Raw genomic sequence first — 22,490 nt, forward strand, 5'->3', positions numbered from 1 at the left:
TCCCAGGCCAGCCGAGAGACATAGTCTTCCCAACGTGTCCTGGGTCTTCCCCGCGGCCTCCTACCGGTCGGACGTGCCCTAAACACCTCCCTAGGGAGGCGTTCGGGTGGCATCCTGACCAGATGCCCGAACCACCTCATCTGGCTCCTCTCGATGTGGAGGAGCAGCGGCTTTACTTTGAGCTCCCCCCGGATGACAGAGCTTCTCACCCTATCTCTAAGGGAGAGCCCCGCCACCCGGCGGAGGAAACTCATTTGGGCCGCTTGTACCCGTGATCTTGTCCTTTCGGTCATAACCCAAAGCTCATGACCATAGGTGAGGATGGGAACGTAGATCGACCGGTAAATTGAGAGCTTTGCCTTCCGGCTCAGCTCCTTCTTCACCACAACGGATCGATACAGCGTCCGCATTACTGAAGACGCCGCACCGATCCGCCTGTCGATCTCACGATCCACTCCTCCCTCACTCGTGAACAAGACTCCGAGGTACTTGAACTCCTCCACTTGGGGCAAGATCTCCTCCCCAACCCGGAGATGGCACTCCACCCTTTTCCGGGCGAGAACCATGGACTCGGACTTGGAGGTGCTGATTCTCATCCCAGTCGCTTCACACTCAGCTGCGAACCGATCCAGTGAGAGCTGAAGATCCTGGCCAGATGAAGCCATCAGGACCACATCATCTGCAAAAAGCAGAGACCTAATCCTGCAGCCACCAAACCAGATCCCCTCAACGCCTTGACTGCGCCTAGAAATTCTGTCCATAAAAGTTATGAACAGAATGGGTGACAAAGGGCAGCCTTGGCGGAGTCCAACCCTCACTGGAAACGTGTCCGACTTACTACCGGCAATGCGGACCAAGCTCTGGCACTGATCATACAGGGAGCGGACTGCCACAATCAGACAGTCCGATACCCCGTACTCTCTGAGCACTCCCCACAGGACTTCCCAAGGGACACGGTCGAATGCCTTCTCCAAGTCCACAAAACACATGTAGACTGGTTGGGCAAACTCCCATGCACCCTCAAGGACCCTGCGGAGAGTATAGAGCTGGTCCACAGTTCCACGACCAGGACGAAAACCACACTGTTCCTCCTGAATCCGAGGTTCGACTATCCGGCGTAGCCTCCTCTCCAGTACACCTGAATAGACCTTACCGGGAAGGCTGAGGAGTGTGATCCCACGATAGTTAGAACACACCCTCCGGTTCCCCTTCTTAAAGAGAGGAACCACCACCCCGGTCTGCCAATCCAGTGGCACCTCCCCCGATGTCCACGCGATGCTGCAGAGTCTTGTCAACCAAGACAGCCCCACGGCATCCAGAGCCTTAAGGAACTCCGGGCGGATCTCATCTACCCCCGGGGCCTTGCCACCGAGGAGCTTTTTAACTACCTCAGCAACCTCAGCCCCAGAAATAGGAGAACCCACCACAGACTCCCCAGGCACTGCTTCCTCATAGGAAGACGTGTTGGTGGGATTGAGGAGGTCTTGGAAGTATTCCCTCCACCGATCCACAACATCCGCAGTCGAGGTCAGCAGAACACCATCCTCACCATAATAATCGTTATAATTAGTCGTAATGGAAGTATTTTTCTTTAAATGGATTAATAACGGTTACACATAAGAATGGAAGATAGGTTTGTTTTGACACCTTGACTGCTTTCCTACACATTTATTGCATGGACACACTTTTTAAAGCATTACATGGATTCAATTCTTTAAGATGTCAATAAACTTCTCAATCATTGTGCTGCCACACCATGCTCCATTCACATTAGGGATGTCCCGATCCAGGTTTTTGCACTTCCGATCCGATACCGATATTGTTTTTGCATTTCCGATCCGATACTGACCGATACCGGCCTAGCCGAGCATGTATTAAAGTTTAAAGTTATTTAGCCTACTTAGTTGTCAGAATCATGTTGAAAAGGGTTTTAGTACTCTTGATAACAACTAGCCAGCTGAATTAGGGGAGTTTGAATAATACACAATGGTTGGTAACAAGAAACTGACCTGTTTATTCAAGGATAAACACAAAATAGACAAAATGATACATGACAAACAGAAATGGCATCATTGAAACTAGGGCTGGGCGATATGGCCTTTTTTTAATATTGCGATATTTTAAGGCCATATTGCGATACACGATATATATCTCGATATTTTGCCTCAGCCTTGAATGAACACTTGATGCATATAATCACAGCAGTATGATGATTCTATGTGTTTTGATTGATTGATTGAGACTTTTATTAGTAGGTTGCACAGTGAAGTACATATTCCGTACAATTGACCACTAAATGGTAACACCCCAATAAGTTTTTCAACTTGTTTAAGTCGGGGTCCACTTAAATTGATTCATGATACAGATATATACTATCAGATATATACTATCATCACACAAGATAATCACATTGAATTATTTACATTATTTATAATCCAGGGTGTGGAGGGGGGCGCCGGATGTAAGTGTCAAAAAGACAGCCAAAAGAGTTTGATATGAGAATAAATCTAAAGTTAAAATATAGGGTAGAAATGCACCCATTTGCAGGAAATGTAGTCTTGATTTTCAAAATGTTCTTTCAAGGCTTGCATGTCTACATTAAAACATTCTTCTTCATACTGCATTAATATATGCTACTTTTAAACTTTCATGCAGAGAAGGAAATCACAACTAAAAAAATCACTATTTTTTTCATACGGTGATGATGTGGAAATTTTTGCCTTGCATTTTGATGGTGTGGACGTGTGGCACCGAATGGAGATAAGCGTCTCGACAGACGTCACAATATTTGAACAATGATGACGAAAACTGTTGTCTCTGTCGTGTCCGTGTGTCGAAAATTGTTATGCGCTTATTTTTTTATTTGATTTTGTGCGTGGCATAGATTTGCCGTGCGCAGAGGACGCTTGAGCAGGCGCGCACCTTAGCGGCTGCGCTAGCATCACAGCTAACGTTAGCCATGCTGCTGGGAGAGGGCGTATACGTATGTGACGTATGACGTGACAGTATGTGACGTGTGTAAGAAGCTGCGCTCGCTGTCTGTGAGAGGGAGACACAGGAAAGAGTGAGAAGAGCCAGCAGCTAAAAGCAACTGCGTGAGAATTGTGGATGTGTTGAAGGTGTGCTGGAAAATGCGGAACGGAAATTTGGGAGCAGCAGAAAAGTGGAATGTATTATTTAAATCGGTGCGTTGGAAAACACGGACCGCAGTTTTTTTTTTAAAACTGGATCTGGATCGGCATTTTCCCATGCCTTGCCGATACGCAATTTTTGGCAAATATCGGCAGCCGATCCGATCCAAATATCGGATCGGGACATCCCCAATTCACATACAGAGAACTATGAACAGGATGAAAAGTCTGTCCTACCGTCAGTTTCTCTGGACTGATCCAGTTGTTGCTGGGGAACTGCACGTCAAACTTGACGTACAAGTCTCCCTTCTCAAAGGGGTTCCGGTACTGAGGCATGCCCTCCCCTCGCACCACCCTCACCGAGTCTGCACGGGAGGGAGAAAGGAACGGTCGGCACTTTCGGGGGCGAGACGAGACGGGGTGGCGGAGTTACCTGGCTCGATGACCTTCCCGGCGGGGTACTTGACCACGATCTGTCTGCCGTCTAGATGCTTCAGCATGAACTGGAAGCCGCACAGCGCCTCCACCAGGCCGATCTTGTGGTTCATGAACAGGTCGTTGCCTTCTCGCCTGAACGTCTGGACCGGGGAGAAAAATGGAAAGCGTCTCAGGAAGGAAATACCGACCGCCTCTGACAGGAAGAGGCACATGACAATCTTGTAAAAAAAAAAAAAAGAAAAAAGAAAAAAGAAAAAAGCAGTCTTCGCTACACATATTAAAAACACCCACAAACCATGTTGCTCTTCTTGGTGCCTGGGCTGATATTCGGTAAGTCAATTAACCGGATGATAAATCAAAACGAAGTGGATAATCGGCGTATGTAAGCGAATGAAAAGAGCAGTTTTTGTAGTGAAACACTGACATTTATTAAATGATAAATTAAATGATAAATGGGTTGTACTTGTATAGCGCTTTTCTACCTTCAAGGTACTCAAAGCGCTTTGACACTACTTCCACATTTACCCATTCACACACACATTCACACACTGATGGAGGGAGCTGCCATGCAAGGCGCTAACCAGCACCCATCAGGAGCAAGGGTGAAGTGTCTTGCTCAGGACACAACGGACATGACGAGGTTGGTACTAGGTGGGGATTGAACCAGGGACCCTCGGGTCGCGCACGGCCATTCTTCCACTGCGCCACGCCGTCCCTATTCATATATTGTTATTTACAGATAATTGCTGACATTTATTCTTTATAAATTATTTACATATAAACACTGACATTTATTATTTATATATTATTTACAGAAAAACACTGACATTTATTATTCATATATTATTTTCAGATAACACTGACATGTATTTATACAATGTTATTTACAGATATGGCCCTGCGATGAGGTGGCGACTTGTCCAGGGTGTACCCCGCCTTCCGCCCGATTGTAGCTGAGATAGGCTCCAGCGCCCCCGCGACCCCAAAGGGAATAAGCGGTAGAAAATGGATGGATGGATGGTATTTACAGATAAACGCTGACATTTATTCTTTATACATTATTTACAAATAAACGCTAACATTTATTTTTTATATATATTGTTATTTACAGCTGAAATGGACCAAAAGTAATCACCTGACTCTCATGAATTTATTTACTGAAAGGACGACTTTCTGACTGTTGGACATTGCGGACAAAAGCCTGACTTTTTATGAACAATTCAGTACACTTTATTTCTTAAATGATATAATTTTGTATATCATTGCTTATTATTTTTCATTTACTTAGACTTTAGTAAAAAAAAAACTGACCTAATGTCTGTTTATTTGCATGGTATCAGTGTAGAAATATACTAAACAACTCCTCCGTACGTCATCAGTCTGATTGGAATAAACTACCCTGAACTGTGAAATGCGGTGGAAACACAAACCACACAATTCTACAGGAACCTACAGCTCCAAGAACTGGAGGTTACAAGAACAAAAAGTTCCTTAACCTTTGGTGGAAAAAGGCTTACAACTTTAACCAATTTTATTTATTATTTAAGTTGTGTATATTTGAGGGTCCTCCACTCTCCGTAACAGAGACAGAACCTATTTAATTGCTTTTAGTTATGATTTTTATTCATGTGCAAAATGTATGCTTACAGACAGAATACATCTTGTTTTTGTTATTTTTTTGTTTCATTTAACTTGGTATTTAAAAGTTTACATGCGAGAAATACAAGTTTATTGCATTTGAAAGGGGATACTTGCATTATTATTATGTATTATCAATGATTAACTTGGTGTAAAAACATAATAGCAATAATATTGTTTATGGACAGTCAATATATCGTCAATCAAAAATGTATTACGGCCTTGATTAACCAGCATGATTCAAGACTATGACACCTAGTGGTGAGCCTGAGCATTGCAGCCAGCTGACATGACAGGACTTGACAGCAGATAAGAGTATCAGACGCTGCCTGCTGTGTGGAGGGTGGAGTAGGTGCTCAGCCTCTTCTCTTTAAACATCTTTCTTATTCAAGCGAGCAGCACAAGCACAGTACTTGTGAAGGAAGGGCATGTCGCTTCTAAACAACTCTGCCAACTCCAAAAGGTAGACAATACGCACACATAAGTCGCTCCAGAGTATAAATCGCACCCCCGGCCAACTATGAAAAAAAAAAAAGTGATTTATAATCCGAAAATACGGTACTCTTGAGCGATTTATGTGTGCAATTATTGACACATTACCGTAAAATATCACATATTTATCCCATTCACGTAAGAGACTAGACCAGCGTTTCTCAAAGTGTGGGGCGCGCCCCACTGGTGGGGAATAGAGACATGACAGGTGGGGCGCGAGGAAATTTCACTTTAAATTTTTTTTAAAATTATTATATTCTTAGATTATTTTTTTTACTATGCTTTCATTTTCTATACGCACTGTAAATCACTTTGTGATTCTGTCTGTGAAACCCGCTATATAAATAAATGGAAATTACTGGTACTTATTTTTACTGTAGGCTTTATATTTCTCGGTAGGAGCGAAAGTTTGACAGACATAGCAACAGTAACTAATGGGGGCGGGGCTAAGCGGAACAAACTTTCGAGCGGATGGGTAGCAGGCTAATGTGTGGATCACAATTACACAAATATATACATTTGTGACTCACACCTCAAAGGTCGTCGAGCCAGAGCCAGCGCCTGCAGAGAAACAAAAATCTGACGGGCACGCACTGTGTCATTCACCGGGAAGCACTCGCGTCAAGGCAGCTCAGCCCCGAACTCAATGAGGTTTTAACAGATGTTGTGAGCGCGGTAAATTTGATCAAAACACGACCACTGAAAGCGCGACTGTTCTCTGCACTGTGTGAGGAAATGGGAGCTGATCATACAGCCGTGCTGTTTCACAGTGATGCAAGGTGGCTCTCCTGGGGAAAAGTGCTGTCACTTGCCCTGTCTTGCCAAATGCATAGCTCCTCTTTTTTTTCTTTCAAAGATTGCAAAGTGGCACTTTTATTGTATTTATTATTGAACTTGATGCAAGTTATTTGATTTATTATTGAACTTGATGCAAGTTATAACACTTTTTTTGATTTATTATTGAACTTGATGCAAGTTATAACACTTTTTTTGATTTATTATTGAACTTGATGCAAGTTATAACACTTTTTTTGATTTATTATTGAACTTGATGCAAGTTATTGGATTTATTATTGAACTTGATGCAAGTTATAACACTTTTATTTGATTTATTATTGAACTTGATGCAAGTTATAACACTTTTTTTTATTATTGAACTTGATGCAAGTTATAACACTTTTTTTGATTTATTATCGAACTTGATGCAAGTTATTTGATTTATTATTGAACTTGATGCAAGTTATAACACTTTTTTTGATTTATTATTGAACGTGATGCAAGTTATAACACTTTTTGATTTATTATTGAACTTGATGCAAGTTATAACACTTTTTTTGATTTATTATTGAACTTGATGCAAGTTATAACACTTTTATTTGATTTATTATTGAACTTGATGCAAGTTATAACACTTTTTTGATTTATTATTGAATGTGATGCAAGTTATAACACTTTTTTTGATTTATTATTGAACTTGATGCAAGTTATAACACTTTTGTTTTATTTATTATTGAACTTGATGGAAGTTATTTTATTTATTATTGAACTTGATGCAAGTTATACCACAGCTGCACAGTTATTTTATTTATTATTGAACTTAATGTTATTTTATGTTATTGAGTTCGAATGTATACAACTTGATGTTCAATAAATTTGAAAATGTTAAAGCTTGGCATTAGCGCTCTGTTGGGGCGATGGGGGCAGGTGGGGCTTGAAAACTCCCCCTTGTCCAAAGTGGGGGATGACAAAAAAAGTATGAGAACCACTGGACTAGACGTATATGTGGAGTTGGCAGAGTTGTTTAGAAGCAACACCGAGGAAGAAGATTTCATGGGATTTAGCGATTAGGAGTGACAGATTGTTTGGTAAACGTAAAGCACTTTCTATATGTTATAGTTATTTGAATGACTCTTACCATAATATGTTACGTTAACATACCAGTTGGTTATTTATGCCTCATATAACGTACACTTATTCAGCCTGTTACGGTATAGTGGCTCCGATAACGGGAACCGGTTCTCAAAAAGGGATTTGAATCCAATGGAATCGGTTCTTTTCTTATCAAACAATCGGGAGAACCGGTTTCGAACATCATCCCTAACAATCGGCCGAGACCGCTTCTTGATATTTGCCATCAACGCAAAATGATTAGTAGCATTCAGACAGGTTAAAATGTTGCTAAAACCATCACTTCTCTATCAGTCACAGTGACTTTTCAAAACAAAAATATTACAGCAAAAATCATATGGGTTGATTGACATGTTTATTCTGGAAGCTAACTTCAATAGTTTGAAATTATTTTGACAGTTAATGCCAGTTATCCTGTCAACCTTTCACAAGACTTCAATTTGTTCATTGAAAGTATAAACAGTATAAACACTTTTTACAGTAAACAAATGGTAAAACAGTACTAAACAATTCCATAAAAAAAAAAATTGGTGTCATTATTAACTTTCTGTCCAAGCTTGTATAATCTACTGCCTTGTTCAATTGTAAAAAATATTCTGTGCCTAAAGTTCACATTTCTATCACAGTTATCATACTGTAAACATGGTAAGCTAACTTCATTAAAATTAATAGTCCTGTCAATAGCATGGAATTACAATTCAAATGTAGTTTTTTTGTAAGCCTTTCAAAAGAATTCAAAATATGAAAAATTCATGAAAATTAATGTAAGCCATCAGACACTTGAAAAGTGGCACATCACATCTCTAATGTAATCATTTGAACTTTTCAACAGAAATAGCACTGCAAAAATATTAAGGACATACTTCTGTATTTTGGTAGTTATGCTGTCAACATTTAACAAGATTTCTTCAACTTGGACTTGAAAGCATAAATAGTATAAACACTTTTAACAGTATAACAGAACTAAACAATTCCAATAGATAACATTGGTGTCATTACCTTTTTGTGGCTAAAATCCAAATTTAGCAACGGCATTAGACTTGTGTTTTTTTGTCCCAACGTGGTCTTTTGCATCGCTAATTCCTCCGTGTCCGATCGAAAAATCCTGTCTGCGCAAGGTGCAATTCGCGTAGTTTTCACCCTTTTTGGAACGGATAATTATTCCCGGATAGGCTTTTGAACATTCTTCACGGAATGACTGCAGTTTTCTTTTCGGTTTAAGACTCGTTTGCGATTTTTCTCCGGCTGATTCCATGATCGTTCGCTCGTTTGGAAACAATGGGCAACAGGTGCCTCGTGCTTGGCGGCGGTGCTATAAATAGCCTCGCGCATGGCATTCGGAATGGCTCGATAGGAAGTTACGGGAAGCAGTGTCGATTGTCATTGTTGTTACGCGATTTCGTGAATAAAACTTTTTTTAAAAAACCAAATTTTTTATCACTGCAACTGTAACCCGGAATAGGTTGATGAAAACCGTACTAATTACGGGAAAACCGGAGTAGTTGGCAGGTATGCGCATTGTCAGAATAATTGTATCTAAGTTATCACCAAACTTTGTGTTTCAATGAGTTCCCGCAAAGCAGACAAAATCTGCCTTTGCTCTTACCAATCAAAAGGCTTGTAAAACTCCACTGTGTAGGATGGGAAGCGACATGAAGGTGTCGGTTTCTTTGATGTACCGTATTTTCTGCACTATTAGCCGCACCTAAAAACCACAAATTTACTCAAAAGCTGACAGTGCAGCTTATAACCCGGTGCGCTTTATATATGGATTAATATTAAGATTCATTTTCATAAAGTTTCGGTCTCGCAACTACGGTAAACAGCCGCCATCTTTTTTCCCCGTAGAAGAGGAAGTGCTTCTTCTTCTACGCAAGCAACCGCCAAGGTAAGCACCCGCCCCCATAGAACAGGAAGCGCTTCTTCTTCTACTGTAAGCAACCACCCGCCCGCGTAGAAGAAGAAGAAGCGCGCGGATATTACGTTTCATTTCCTTTGTGTGTTTACATCTGTAAAGACCACAAAATGGCGACAGGTTTCCGGTTCATGAAAAGACGCAATCTCTCCATCCGCACACGGACTACTATTTCACAGCAACTGCCTAAAGACTTTCAAGAAAAGCTGGCTACTTTCCGTGCATATTGTAAAAACAAGATAGCTGAAAAAAAGATCCGGCCAGAGAACATTATCAACATGGACGAGGTTCCACTGACTTTTGATATTCCTGTGAACCGCACTGTGGATACAACGGGAGCACGTACGGTGAATATTTGCACCACAGGGAATGAGAAGTCGTCCTTCACTGTGGTTCTAGCTTGCCATGCTAATGGCCAGAAACTTCCACCCATGGTGATATTCAAAAGGAAGACCTTGCCAAAAGAGACCTTTCCAGCCGGCGTCATCATAAAAGCTAACTCGAAGGGATGGATGGATGAAGAAAAGATGAGCGAGTGGTTAAGGTAAGTTTACGCGAAGAGGCCGGGTGGCTTCTTTCACGCAGCTCCGTCCATGTTGATATACGACTCCATGCGCGCCCACATCACGCTGGTTTTTAATATATTATTAAAGTTTGACTGACCTATCTGACTGTTTTTTTGACATTCCTTTAGCGCAGTTAGATGCGGCTTATAACACGGGGCGGCTTATAGGTGGACAAAGTTTTGAAATATGCCGTTCATTGAAGGCGCGGCTTATAACCCATGGCGGCTTATGGTGCGGAAAATACGGTATTGTAATCCATGGGAAGATTTTGTCTTGATAATTGATTCATTTTCAACCTCTGCTTCAAATGAAGAAGCCGCAGCTCTGAACGAGGTCACGGTCGGCGCGCATACCTCGTGCTCCTTCTCCTGCAGGACGAGGACGATGTCGCCCGGCTCCACTCCGGGCGCCTGGTCCGCCTCGCCGCCGAAGGTGATCTTCTGGCCGTGTTTCATGCCTTTGTCCACGTGCACCTCCAGGATCTTCACCTCCTTCACCACCTTCTTGCCCTCGCACTTCTTACAGCGGTCCTTCTCGCTGATCACCTCGCCTGTGGAGGGAAGCGGAGGTGGGAAAGCGGGCGGGCGGCGAGAGTCGTTTTGATGCCGGGGCCTACCTTCGCCGTTACAGTCGGTGCACACGGACTGCATCTGTTGGACCATGCCTGGCGCCAGCTGCCTGATCATGATGCGCATGCCGCGCCCTCGACACGCGCTACATTTTTGTACGGCGCCCGTCTTGCCGCCTTGCCTGCACATAAACCCCCCCGTATGGTTTACAAGAATGTTATCACGGCGAGGTGCCGGCGGCCATGACGTACCCGTTACAAGTGCTACAGAGTACATTCTTGCTGAGTTGTAGTTTGGTCGTCTTCCCGTTGTAAACGTCCTCCAGTGACACTCTGGGGGGGAAAAGAACATATTTATCATTAGCTAGTATTAGATGAGCGTTAGCCTTCAGTTATAACAATATTAGGGATGTCACGGTATGAACACTTCTTATCACAGTTATTGTGAGCAAAATTCTCACGGTTATCATTATTATCGCGATAATAAACAGCAATGTTGTGACACTTTTAAACAGGACAATACTGCCATCTACTGTACATGCATATGTGACCCACCCATAATGTGTCACATTTTTGTGTTGATTGATTTATTTTATTTTGTGGTTTGAATTCGTTTTTGGAGCGGTCATTACAGATTTATCAGTATTCACATTGGTCAGTAGGGGGCAGTAGGGCGTTTCTTCCCAATTGAATGCTATCACCTGCAGACCGGAAGTGTCTTGTCATTCTGATGAGCGCGACCAGTCTGTGAACAATTGAGACGTCCTGTGTGCTTTTTCCTCTTGTATAACAGGTTAGTTTTGGTGAATCAACTCACTGAATAATATCCATGTGATCTTTATAAGTTTAAGTACACATTCTGATGGTGGAGCCTAACTCTAAAGTGTTTGTGAGTTGTAGTTTGTATTTGTGAATGAATCCAGTGCACAGCTGCAGTAATCAATACGACGACGTGAGTGCGCAATGTTTATATAGGAACTTCTGATCCTAATTCAGACTCCCAAATTAGAGCTCCCGTTTTCTTATTGATTTTATAATGTATATTTGTATAATGTGTGTGTTCTGAAATAGTGACAGAGAATAGAACAAGGATGGACAATTCAACCCTTAACTCAACAATGAGTAGATGAGTGTTATGTGTGTGTATATGTGTAAATAAATGAACACTGAAATTCAAGTATTTCTTTATATATATTATATATATGTATACATACATATATATGTATATATATATACATATATATATATGTCTTAATAAGGTTATCCAAAAAATAGTGCTCGATACCGTAGTAGAGCGCAATATATGTATGTGTGGGGAAAAAAATCACAAGACTATTTCATCTCTACAGGCCTGTTTCATGAGGGGGGTACCCTCAATCGTCAGGAGATTTTAATGGGAGCATTCGCATACCATGGTTTATATAGGGCACAGAGTGGGTGGGTACAGGCTGGCCTAGGGGCGTGGTGATTGGTTCATGTGTTACCTAGGAGGTGTTTCCGTCTATGGCGGCATGTTGTTACAATTTCGCTGCGCTTGTTGAGTCGTTTTGATGCCGGGGCCTACCTTCGCCGTTACAGTCGGTGCACACTCAACAAGCGCAGCGAAATTGTAACAACATGCCGCCATAGACGGAAACACCTCCTAGGTAACACATGAACCAATCACCACGCCCCTAGGCCAGCCTGTACCCACCCACTCTGTGCCCTATATAAACCATGGTATGCGAATGCTCCCATTAAAATCTCCTGACGATTGAGGGTACCCCCCTCATGAAACAGGCCTGTAGAGATGAAATAGTCTTGTGATTTTTTTCCCCACACATACATATACATATATATATATATATATGTAATAAAATTTACATATATATATATACATACACAGGTAAAAGCCAGTAAATTAGAATATTTTGAAAAACTTGATTTATTTCAGTAATTGCATTCAAAAGGTGTAACTTGTACATTATATTTATTCATTGCACACAGACTGATGCATTCAAATGTTTATTTCATTTAATTTTGATGATTTGAAGTGGCAACAAATGAAAATCCAAAATTCCGTGCGTCACAAAATTAGAATATTGTGTAAGGCTAATACAAAAAAGGGATTTTTAGAAATGTTGGCCAACTGAAAAGTATGAAAATGAAAAATATGAGCATGTACAATACTCAATACTTGGTTGGAGCTCCTTTTGCCACAATTACTGCGTTAATGCGGCGTGGCATGGAGTCGATGAGTTTCTGGCACTGCTCAGGTGTTATGAGAGCCCAGGTTGCTCTGATAGTGGCCTTCAACTCTTCTGCGTTTTTGGGTCTGGCATTCTGCATCTTCCTTTTCACAATACCCCACAGATTTTCTATGGGGCTAAGGTCAGGGGAGTTGGCGGGCCAATTCAGAACAGAAATACCATGGTCCGTAAACCAGGCACGGATAGATTTTGCGCTGTGTGCAGGCGCCAAGTCCTGTTGGAACTTGAAATCTCCATCTCCATAGAGCAGGTCAGCAGCAGGAAGCATGAAGTGCTCTAAAACTTGCTGGTAGACGGCTGCGTTGACCCTGGATCTCAGGAAACAGAGTGGACCGACACCAGCTGGATTGCTGCTGAGTGGTCCAAAGTCATGTTTTCTGACGAAAGCAAATTTAGCATTTCCTTTGGAAATCGAGGTCCCAGAGTCAGGAGGAAGACAGGAGAGGCACAGGATCCACGTTGCCTGAAGTCTAGTGTAAAGTTTCCACCATCAGTGATGGTTTGGGGTGCCATGTCATCTGCTGGTGTCGGTCCACTCTGGAGATTTCAAGTTCCAACAGGACTTGGCGCCTGCACACAGCGCAAAATCTACCCGTGCCTGGTTTACGGACCATGGTATTTCTGTTCTAAATTGGCCCGCCAACTCCCCTGACCTTAGCCCCATAGAAAATCTGTGGGGTATTGTGAAAAGGAAAATGCAGAATGCCAGACCCAAAAACGCAGAAGAGTTGAAGGCCACTATCAGAGCAACCTGGGCTCTCATAACACCTGAGCAGTGCCAGAAACTCATCGACTCCATGCCACGCCGCATTAACGCAGTAATTGAGGCAAAAGGAGCTCCAACCAAGTATTGAGTATTGCACATGCTCATATTTTTCATTTTCATACTTTTCAGTTGGCCAACATTTCTAAAAATCCCTTTTTTGTATTACCCTCAAGTAATATTCTAATTTTGTGACACACGGAATTTTGGATTTTCATTTGTTGCCACTTCAAATCATCAAAATTAAATGAAATAAACATTTGAATGCATCAGTCTGTGTGCAATGAATAAATATAATGTACAAGTTACACCTTTTGAATGCAATTACTGAAATAAATCAAGTTTTTCAAAATATTCTAATTTACTGGCTTTTACCTGTATATATATATATATATATATATAGCTAGAATTCACTGAAAGTCAAGTATTTCTTATATATATATATCTTAACCACGCCCCCCGCCCCACCCCCGACCACGCCCCCCACCTCCCGAAATCGGAGGTCTCAAGGTTGGCAAGTATGATGTAATCAAGCGAGTGTCGTTAGCATTAGCTAATATGCTAACACGTTTACGTGTGTCTGTGTTAGTGTTATTACCTTACATTCTTTTTGTATGGTTTCAGTTTCACAAATTCCTCAGTAAATTCACTAAAACGCCACTGTGGAGTTATTCTGTTTAGCTGAATGGAGAGCGATGACTTCTGTTTTGTTTGATGAGACGTTTTACTGCCGTGTTACGGACACCCTTGGCTCGCGGACCGTAGTTTGGACACCACTGGTTTAATCCCTACCGCAGCATAGCCACGTGGAGATACTGTGATCACGAGTTGTGTACCGCGAGGTTGCCTGCAGATTCCTATCCCAAATGTGTACACATGATGCAATACCACGTCTTACTTGAGCGGATGCACCATGTCCTCCCCTCTCCTGCGCCCGCCGTTGCGCGAGCGGCTGCCCTGGCCTCCCATGAAGCCGAAGAGTCCGCCGCCAAAGATGTGCGAGAAGATGTCGTCCATGCCGGGGCCGCCCCCGCCGCCTTCCCGCAGGCCCTGCTCGCCATAGCGGTCGTACAGCTCCTTCTTCTCAGGGTTGGTCAGCACCTCGTAGGCGAAGCTGATTTCTTTGAACTGTGGAGACAATCAGCAAATCATAAAAGACAAAAAAAAGAAAAGAAAAAAAGACCAAGTTAGAAACTAACATCTTGATTCTGCGAGGATATCAGGGGCCAATAAGGGACCTTAAACACTGCATCTTCGTACAGTACAATATATGGAATATACTGGATATATCGTGGGTTAGTCTCTGTGATATAGAAAATGACTATATGGTGATTGTGGAGTATACGTTCTCACGCAATTGCTTTTAGATGTGGGCATTACACTACACGCTCTTCTCACTCTTTCTTGTTTCTCCTTCTCACAGAGACATAAAACAAGCGCACCTTCTTACATACGTCACATACTGTTGCACGTGCAACGTCATACGCCCTGGCCGAGCAGAGAGGTAGCGGCATGGTAACATTAGCTGTGATGCGAGTGGTAATACGAGAGAAAGAAGGTGCGAATCTGGTAACAAATGGAGGAAGAATGAATTCCCAAGAAAAACAGCAGTGGTCCATCGTCTGGCGGTGGTTTGGCTTCAAGCGGGAAGATGTCGAACAGACAAGCGTAATATGTCAATTATGTGCCAAAAGCGTTGCTACAAAAAGTAGCATTACTGCTAATTTGTAGCATCATTTGAAAAGTCACCCGCTAGAGAATGAAGAGTGCTTGAAACTCCGCATGTCAACATCTCCGTCAACAAAATGCCCAAGCAACCATTTCCACATCAACACCGTATGAAACAAACAGTCACCAACAGAAGGAGATAACGTCCGCAGGAACCTACCATATAGTGAAGGACATACACTATTTGATTTCCTATTATGCAGCTCATTTTTATTTGACACTTATTGAAATATCTTGTGTGACATCATGCACAAAAGTGCACTTTATTTGTTTTAAACTATTGTAGTGGCGTTCTGTACAAAAAGAGCACTTTAATTTAGTGTTGTTTTGATATGTCATCTTAGTGAGTGGTCCCCAACCACCCGTCCGTGGATCGATTGGTACCTGGCCGCTAGAGATGCGCGGTTTGCGGACACAACCGCGGAGTCCGCGGATTATCCGCGGGTCGGGCGGTTGAAATTAAAAAAAATTAGATTTTATCCGCGGGTCGGGTCGGGCGGTTGAAAAAAAAAATAATTAGATTTTAAATAGATTCAGGCGGGTGGCAGTTAAACCAATTGGTAAATATATATACATAGTTAAATGTTGTTACCCACATACGAAAAACGAGCAGGCACCTGCAGCATATGCCACAACAGAAGGGGAAAAAAAAAAAAAGAGGACACTTTTACGGAGCGGAGAAGGGACGCCTCGCCGGGTCCGGGACCGAGGCCCCTTCCCCCGAGAGGGCCCTACCGGGAGCCGTAGCTGAGGTGATCCACGAGAAGGGCCCGACGCACGTCCAGGGTCACCACCGCACCGCACCGACACCCCGCCTCGTCCGCCTTCGCCGCGGCCGGCGTCACACGCAGCAGGTAAGCAGCTTACCTGCCCGCCACCCCCGTGGCCGGGGGCTCGTAACAGGGGTCACTCCGCGCGCTCCGCCCGCGCAGCTTACCTGCCCGCCACCCCCGTTGCCGGGGGCGCGTAACAGGGGTCACTCCACGCGCAGTGCGCTCGCGAAGGGGGTGGGGCTCACCCTGGTGAGCCGAGTGGGCCACTTTTGGTAAGCAGAACTGGCGCTGCGGGATGAACCGAACGCCGGGTTAAGGCGCCCGATGCCGACGCTCATCAGACCCCAGAAAAGGTGTTGGTTGATATAGACAGCAGGACGGTGGCCATGGAAGTCGGAACCCGCTAAGGAGTGTGTAACAACCCACCTGCCGAATCAACTAGCCCTGAAAATGGATGGCGCTGGAGCGTCGGGCCCATACCCGGCCGTCGCCGGCAGCGAGAGCCGCGAGGGCTAGGCCGCGACGAGTAGGATGGCCGCCGCGGTGCGCGCTGAAGCCTCGGGCGCGAGCCCGGGTGGAGCCGCCGCGGGTGCGAGGGACATCGCACCTCCACGCGCTTGGAGGTGCGCTCAGCGCGGCTCCCAGATGATTGCGCACTGGTGTGCGTCTGGGCCGTGACAGCGTGGCACGCATTGAATGTCTCTGCTGCATTGGATCAGTCTCCTTTCTTTAACAGGCAAAAGCTTTATAACCTCACTAATGCCTTGCATCGTCTATATTAGATATATAACAACGGGCGGGTGCGGGCGGGTGCAGTTTTGATTAAATGTTAGTTCGGGTGGATGCGGATGGTTGACGACTTTTGTGATGTGGTTGCGGATGAAATAATTGCCTATCCGTGCATCTCTACTGGCCGCACAAGAAATGTAAAAAAATAAAAACATTTTTTTATTAAATCAATATAAAAAACACAAGATACACTTACAATTAGTGCACCAACCCAAAAAAACTCCCTCCCCCATTCACACTCATTCACATCAAAGGGTTGTTTCTTTCTGTTATTAATATTGTGGTTCCTACATTATATATCAATATAGATCAATACAGTCTGCAGGGATACAGTCCGTAAGCACACATGATTGTATTTCCTTATGACAAAAAAAATAAAAAATACCATAACCCCTACTAGGGATGTCCCGATCCAGGTTTTTGCACTTCTGATCCGATACCGATATTGTTTTTGCATTTCCGATCCGATACCGATACTGACCGATACCGATACTGACCGATACTGGCCTATCCGAGCATGTATTAAAGTTTAAAGTTATTTAGCCTACTTAGTTGTCAGAATCATGTTGAAAAGGGTTTTAGTACTCTTGATAACAACTAGCCAGCTGAATTAGGGGAGTTTGAATAATACACAATGGTTGGTAACAAGAAACTGACCTGTTTATTCAAGGATAAACACAAAATAGACAAAATTATACATGACAAACAGAAATGGCATCATTGAACTAGGGCTGGGCGATATGGCCTTTTTTTAATATTGCGATATTTTAAGGCCATATTGCGATACACAATATATATCTTGATATTTTGCCTTAGCCTTGAATGAACACTTGATGCATATAATCACAGCAGTATGATGATTCTATGTGTTTTGATTGATTGATTGATTGAGACTTTTATTAGTAGGTTGCACAGTGAAGTACATATTCCGTACAATTGACCACTAAATGGTAACACCCCAATAAGTTTTTCAACTTGTTTAAGTCGGGGTCCACTTAAATGGATTCATGATACAGATATATACTATCAGATATATACTATCATGTCATCACACAAGATAATCACATTGAATTATTTACATTATTTATAATCCAGGGTGTGGAGGGGGGCGCCGGATGTAAGTGTCAAAAAGACAGCCAAAAGAGTTTGATATGAGAATAAATCTAAAGTTAAAATATAGGGTAGAAATGCACCCATTTGCAGGAAATGTAGTCTTGATTTTCAACATTTTCTTTCAAGGCTTGCATGTCTACATTAAAACATTCTTCTTCATACTGCATTAATATATGCTACTTTTAAACTTTCATGCAGAGAAGGAAATCACAACTAAAAAAATCACTACCGTATTTTCCGCACTATAAGGCGCACCTAAAAACCACAAATTTTCTCAAAAGCTGACAGTGCGCCTTATAACCCGGTGCGCTTTATATATGGATAAATATTAAGATTCATTTTCATAAAGTTTCGGTCTCGCAACTTCGGTAAACAGCCGCCATCTTTTTTCCCGGTAGAACAGGAAGCGCTTCTTCTTCTACGCAAGCAACCGCCAAGGTAAGCACCCACCCACATAGAACAGGAAGCGCTTCTTCTTCTACTGTAAGCAACCACCCGCCCGCGTAGAAGAAGAAAAAGCGCGCGGATATTATCATTTCCTTTGTGTGTTTACATCTGTAAAGACCACAAAATGGCTCCTACAAAGCGACAGGGATCCGGTTCATGAAAAGACGCGATCTCTCCATCCGCACACGGATTACTATTTCACAGCAACTGATATTCCTGTGAACCGCACTGTGGATACAACGGGAACACGTACGGTGAATATTCGCACCACAGGGAATGAGAAGTCATCCTTCACTGTGGTTCTAGCTTGCCATGCTAATGGACAGAAACTTCCACCCATGGTGATATTCAAAAGGAAGACCTTGCCAAAAGAGACCTTTCCAGCCGGCGTCATCATAAAAGCTAACTCGAAGGGATGGATGAAGAAAAGATGAGCGAGTGGTTAAGGGAAGTTTAAGTTTACGCGAAGAGGCCGGGTGGCTTTTTTCACGCAGCTCCGTCCATGTTGATATACGACTCCATGCGCGCCCACATCACGCTGGTTTTAATATATTATTAAAGTTTGACTGACCTATTTGACTGTTTTTTTGACATTCCTTTAGCGCAGTTAGATGCGGCTTACAACATGGGGCGGCTTATAGGTGGACAAAGTTTTGAAATATGCCGTTCATTGAAGGCGCGGCTTATAACCCAGGGCGCCTTATGGTGCGGAAAATACGGTAATTTTTTCGTACGGTGTTGATGTGGAAATTTTTGCCTCGGCATTTTGATGGTGTGGACGTGTCGCACTGAATGGAGATAAGCGTCTCGACAGACGTCACAATATTTGAACAATGATGACGAAAACTGTTTTCTCTGTCGTGTCCGTGTGTCGAAAATAGGTTATTCGCTTATTTTTTTATTTGATTTTGTGCGTGGCATAGATTTGCTATGCGCAGAGGACGCTTAAACAGTGCGCAATTGCACAGGCGAGCACCTTAGAGGGAGCGTTGCTCGCACGGCTGCGCTAGCATCACGGCTAACGTTAGCCATGCTGCTACCTCTCTGCTCGGGGAGGACGTATACGTATGTGACGTATGACGTGACAGTATGTGACGTGTGTAAGAAGGTGCGCTTGCTGTCTGTGAGAGGGAGACACAGGAAAGAGTGAGAAGAGCCTGTCGTGTAATGCCAGCAGCTAAAATCAACTGCGTGAGAATTCACAGACATGTGGATGTGTTGAAGGTGTGCTGGAAAATGCGGAACGGAAATTACGGAGCAGCAGAAAAGTGGAATGTATTATTTAAATCGGTGCGTTGGAAAACACGGACCGGAGTTTTTTTTTAAACTGGTTCTGGATCGGCATTTTCCCATGCCTTGCCGATACGCAATTTTTGGCAAATATCGGCAGCCGATCCGATCCAAATATCGGATCGGGACATCCCTAACCCCTACCTTGGTAAACTAAACTGCAACATTCAGGGAGGGCAGCATAAACTAAGTTGTTTGACCTTTTACAATAAGCAACAATTGAAACTGCATTGAACAAAGAGAACAAAGTCTAACAAGTCAAATTCATTGTGTCAAAGCTGATTGTGATTCTGATATTAGTAAAACAATATATATATATATACCGTATTTTCCGCACCATAAGGCGCCCTGGGTTATAAGCCGCGCCTTCAATGAACGGCATATTTCAAAACTTTGTCCACCTATAAGCCGCCCCGTGTTATAAGCTGCATCTAACTGCGCTAAAGGAATGTCAAAAAAACAGTCAGATAGGTCAGTCAAACTTTAATAATATATTAAAAACCAGCGTGATGTGGGCGCGCATGGAGTCGTATATCAACATGGACGGAGCTGCGTGAAAAAAGCCACCCGGCCTCTTCGCGTAAACTTACCTTAACCACTCGCTCATCTTTTCTTCATCCATCCCTTCGAGTTAGCTTTTATGATGACGCCGGCTGGAAAGGTCTCTTTTGGCAAGGTCTTCCTTTTGAATATCACCATGGGTGGAAGTTTCTGGCCATTAGCATGGCAAGCTAGAACCACAGTGAAGGATGACTTCTCATTCCCTGTGGTGCCAATATTCACCGTACGTGCTCCCGTTGTATCCACAGTGCGGTTCACAGGAATATCAAAAGTCAGTGGAACCTCGTCCATGTTGATAATGTTCTCTGGCCGGATCTTTTTTTCAGCTATCTTGTTTTTACAATATGCACGGAAAGTAGCCAGCTTTTCTTGAAAGTCTTTAGGCAGTTGCTGTGAAATAGTAGTCCGTGTGCGGATGGAGAGATTGCGTCTTTTCATGAACCGGAAACCTGTCGCTTAGTAGGAGCCATTTTGTGGTCTTTACAGATGTAAACACACAAAGGAAATGAAACGTAATATCCGCGCGCTTCTTCTTCTTCTTCTACGCGGGCGGGTGGTTGCTTACAGTAGAAGAAAAAGTGCTTCCTGTTCTATGGGGGCGGGTGCTTACCTTGGCGGTTGCTTGCGTAGAAGAAGAAGCACTTCCTCTTCTACGGGGAAAAAAGATGGCGGCTGTTTACCGTAGTTGCGAGACCGAAACTTTATGAAAATGAATCTTAATATTAATCCATATATAAAGCGCACCGGGTTATAAGCCGCACTGTCAGCTTTTGAGTAAATTTGTGGTTTTTAGGTGCGGCTAATAGTGCGGAAAATACGGTATACGTTATTAACGGCATAAAAATAGCTAATAATACTAATATTTGTTTATAAATGTACATAAAACGTTTAGCCTCTTTAAAGACAATATGCATCACTGCACATCAAAATGACCATGTCATATATATATATAGATATATATGATGATGTCATATTGACCACGCCCCCACCGCCACATTGAAACCTGAAAAGGTTTCCCATTTCATGGAGTACATATATTTTTTCTGTTTAAATGGAAAGAACGAATACATTTAGTAAGAAAAGATAAGGTACTTTATTTACACATTGTTTCCAGGCTTTAGTGGGCCAAAAAAAAATGATGTGGCGGGCCAGATCTGGCCCCCGGGCCTTGAGTTTGACCCCGGGCATAGTAGAATAGATATGGTCATCTTTAAAGATATGAAAATATATTCTTAAGACAACAAAGATCTAACTTACCTTGTCACCAGCATTTGGGTTCTTGTCAGGATGGTACTCTTTGGCCAGCTTCCTGTACGCCTGTCAAAATAAAGTCAGAGCTTCATTTGCGTCTTGATAAAAGAAATATTTTTTTGACACTGAATTCATTAAACATCATTTTTTGCATTTGAATTGTGTAAATTTAGGTTTTTTTTTACATCAAATTAATTTCATCGAACAAAAATGAGAGGACAAAATGTGTGTTTAACATTTTGTTTTTAGAATACAATGTTTTAAAATGAATTGTGTATACCTTTTGTGAAAAAAAAAAAAAATCAGTGCAGAAATGTTTGTTGCTTTAAAACGCAAGACTCACTACTATGGAGGTTAATTTGTGTCTTTATTCCAAAAATCTTTATTTGACACTGAATTGAATGACAATTTAATTAAAAATATTGGTTGAAATATAGTGTTTTGAAATTCAATGCAAAAATATTAATTTCTTCAAAACTCAAGACCCACTTCCAATAAGTTATATTAAATTTTGACTTCGACAGACTTTATTGATCCACAAGGGAAATTGTTCCACATAGTAGCTCAGTTACAAAGGATGGAAAGTGTAAGGATGGAAAGGACAATGCAGGTATAAAGTGGACTAAAAATGTACCGTAGTAGCAATATCAAATATAACATATATGTAATATTTACATATAGGGTTGCAAAATTCCAGGAATATTCAAAGTTGGAAACTTTCCATGGGAATATATGGGAATTAACGGGAATAAACATTGAATGCAACATGCTAGATATTGCAGCATGATTAGCTAAAACAACCTGATTTAATGCAAATTCAATAGAATTTCAACCCTGCACTGTGCATTCCTCCATCACATGTGCAGTGTG

General features: G+C 42.6%; 1 protein-coding gene across 2 annotated transcripts in view; it reads right to left on the bottom strand.

The window, feature by feature from the left end:
- The window catches only part of LOC133608390 (dnaJ homolog subfamily A member 2), a 38,311-nt gene that overhangs the window by 7,149 nt on the left and 8,672 nt on the right, over nucleotides 1-22,490 (bottom strand). For both annotated transcript variants that reach the window (XR_012050499.1, XM_061963592.1), the window contains exons 2-8: nucleotides 21,627-21,686; nucleotides 14,567-14,796; nucleotides 10,909-10,989; nucleotides 10,705-10,838; nucleotides 10,442-10,638; nucleotides 3,565-3,709; nucleotides 3,369-3,496 (exon numbers count right to left, since the gene is read on the bottom strand). Coding sequence is in view for 1 of the 2 variants with exons in the window: in XM_061963592.1 (XP_061819576.1) it covers nucleotides 3,369-3,496; nucleotides 3,565-3,709; nucleotides 10,442-10,638; nucleotides 10,705-10,838; nucleotides 10,909-10,989; nucleotides 14,567-14,796; nucleotides 21,627-21,686 (975 nt within the window). In the remaining variant the exon portion in view is untranslated. The remainder of the gene's footprint in view (nucleotides 1-3,368; nucleotides 3,497-3,564; nucleotides 3,710-10,441; nucleotides 10,639-10,704; nucleotides 10,839-10,908; nucleotides 10,990-14,566; nucleotides 14,797-21,626; nucleotides 21,687-22,490) is intronic.

The sequence above is a fragment of the Nerophis lumbriciformis genome, linkage group LG06 (assembly GCF_033978685.3).
Source record: "Nerophis lumbriciformis linkage group LG06, RoL_Nlum_v2.1, whole genome shotgun sequence".
NCBI lineage: Eukaryota > Metazoa > Chordata > Actinopteri > Syngnathiformes > Syngnathidae > Nerophis > Nerophis lumbriciformis.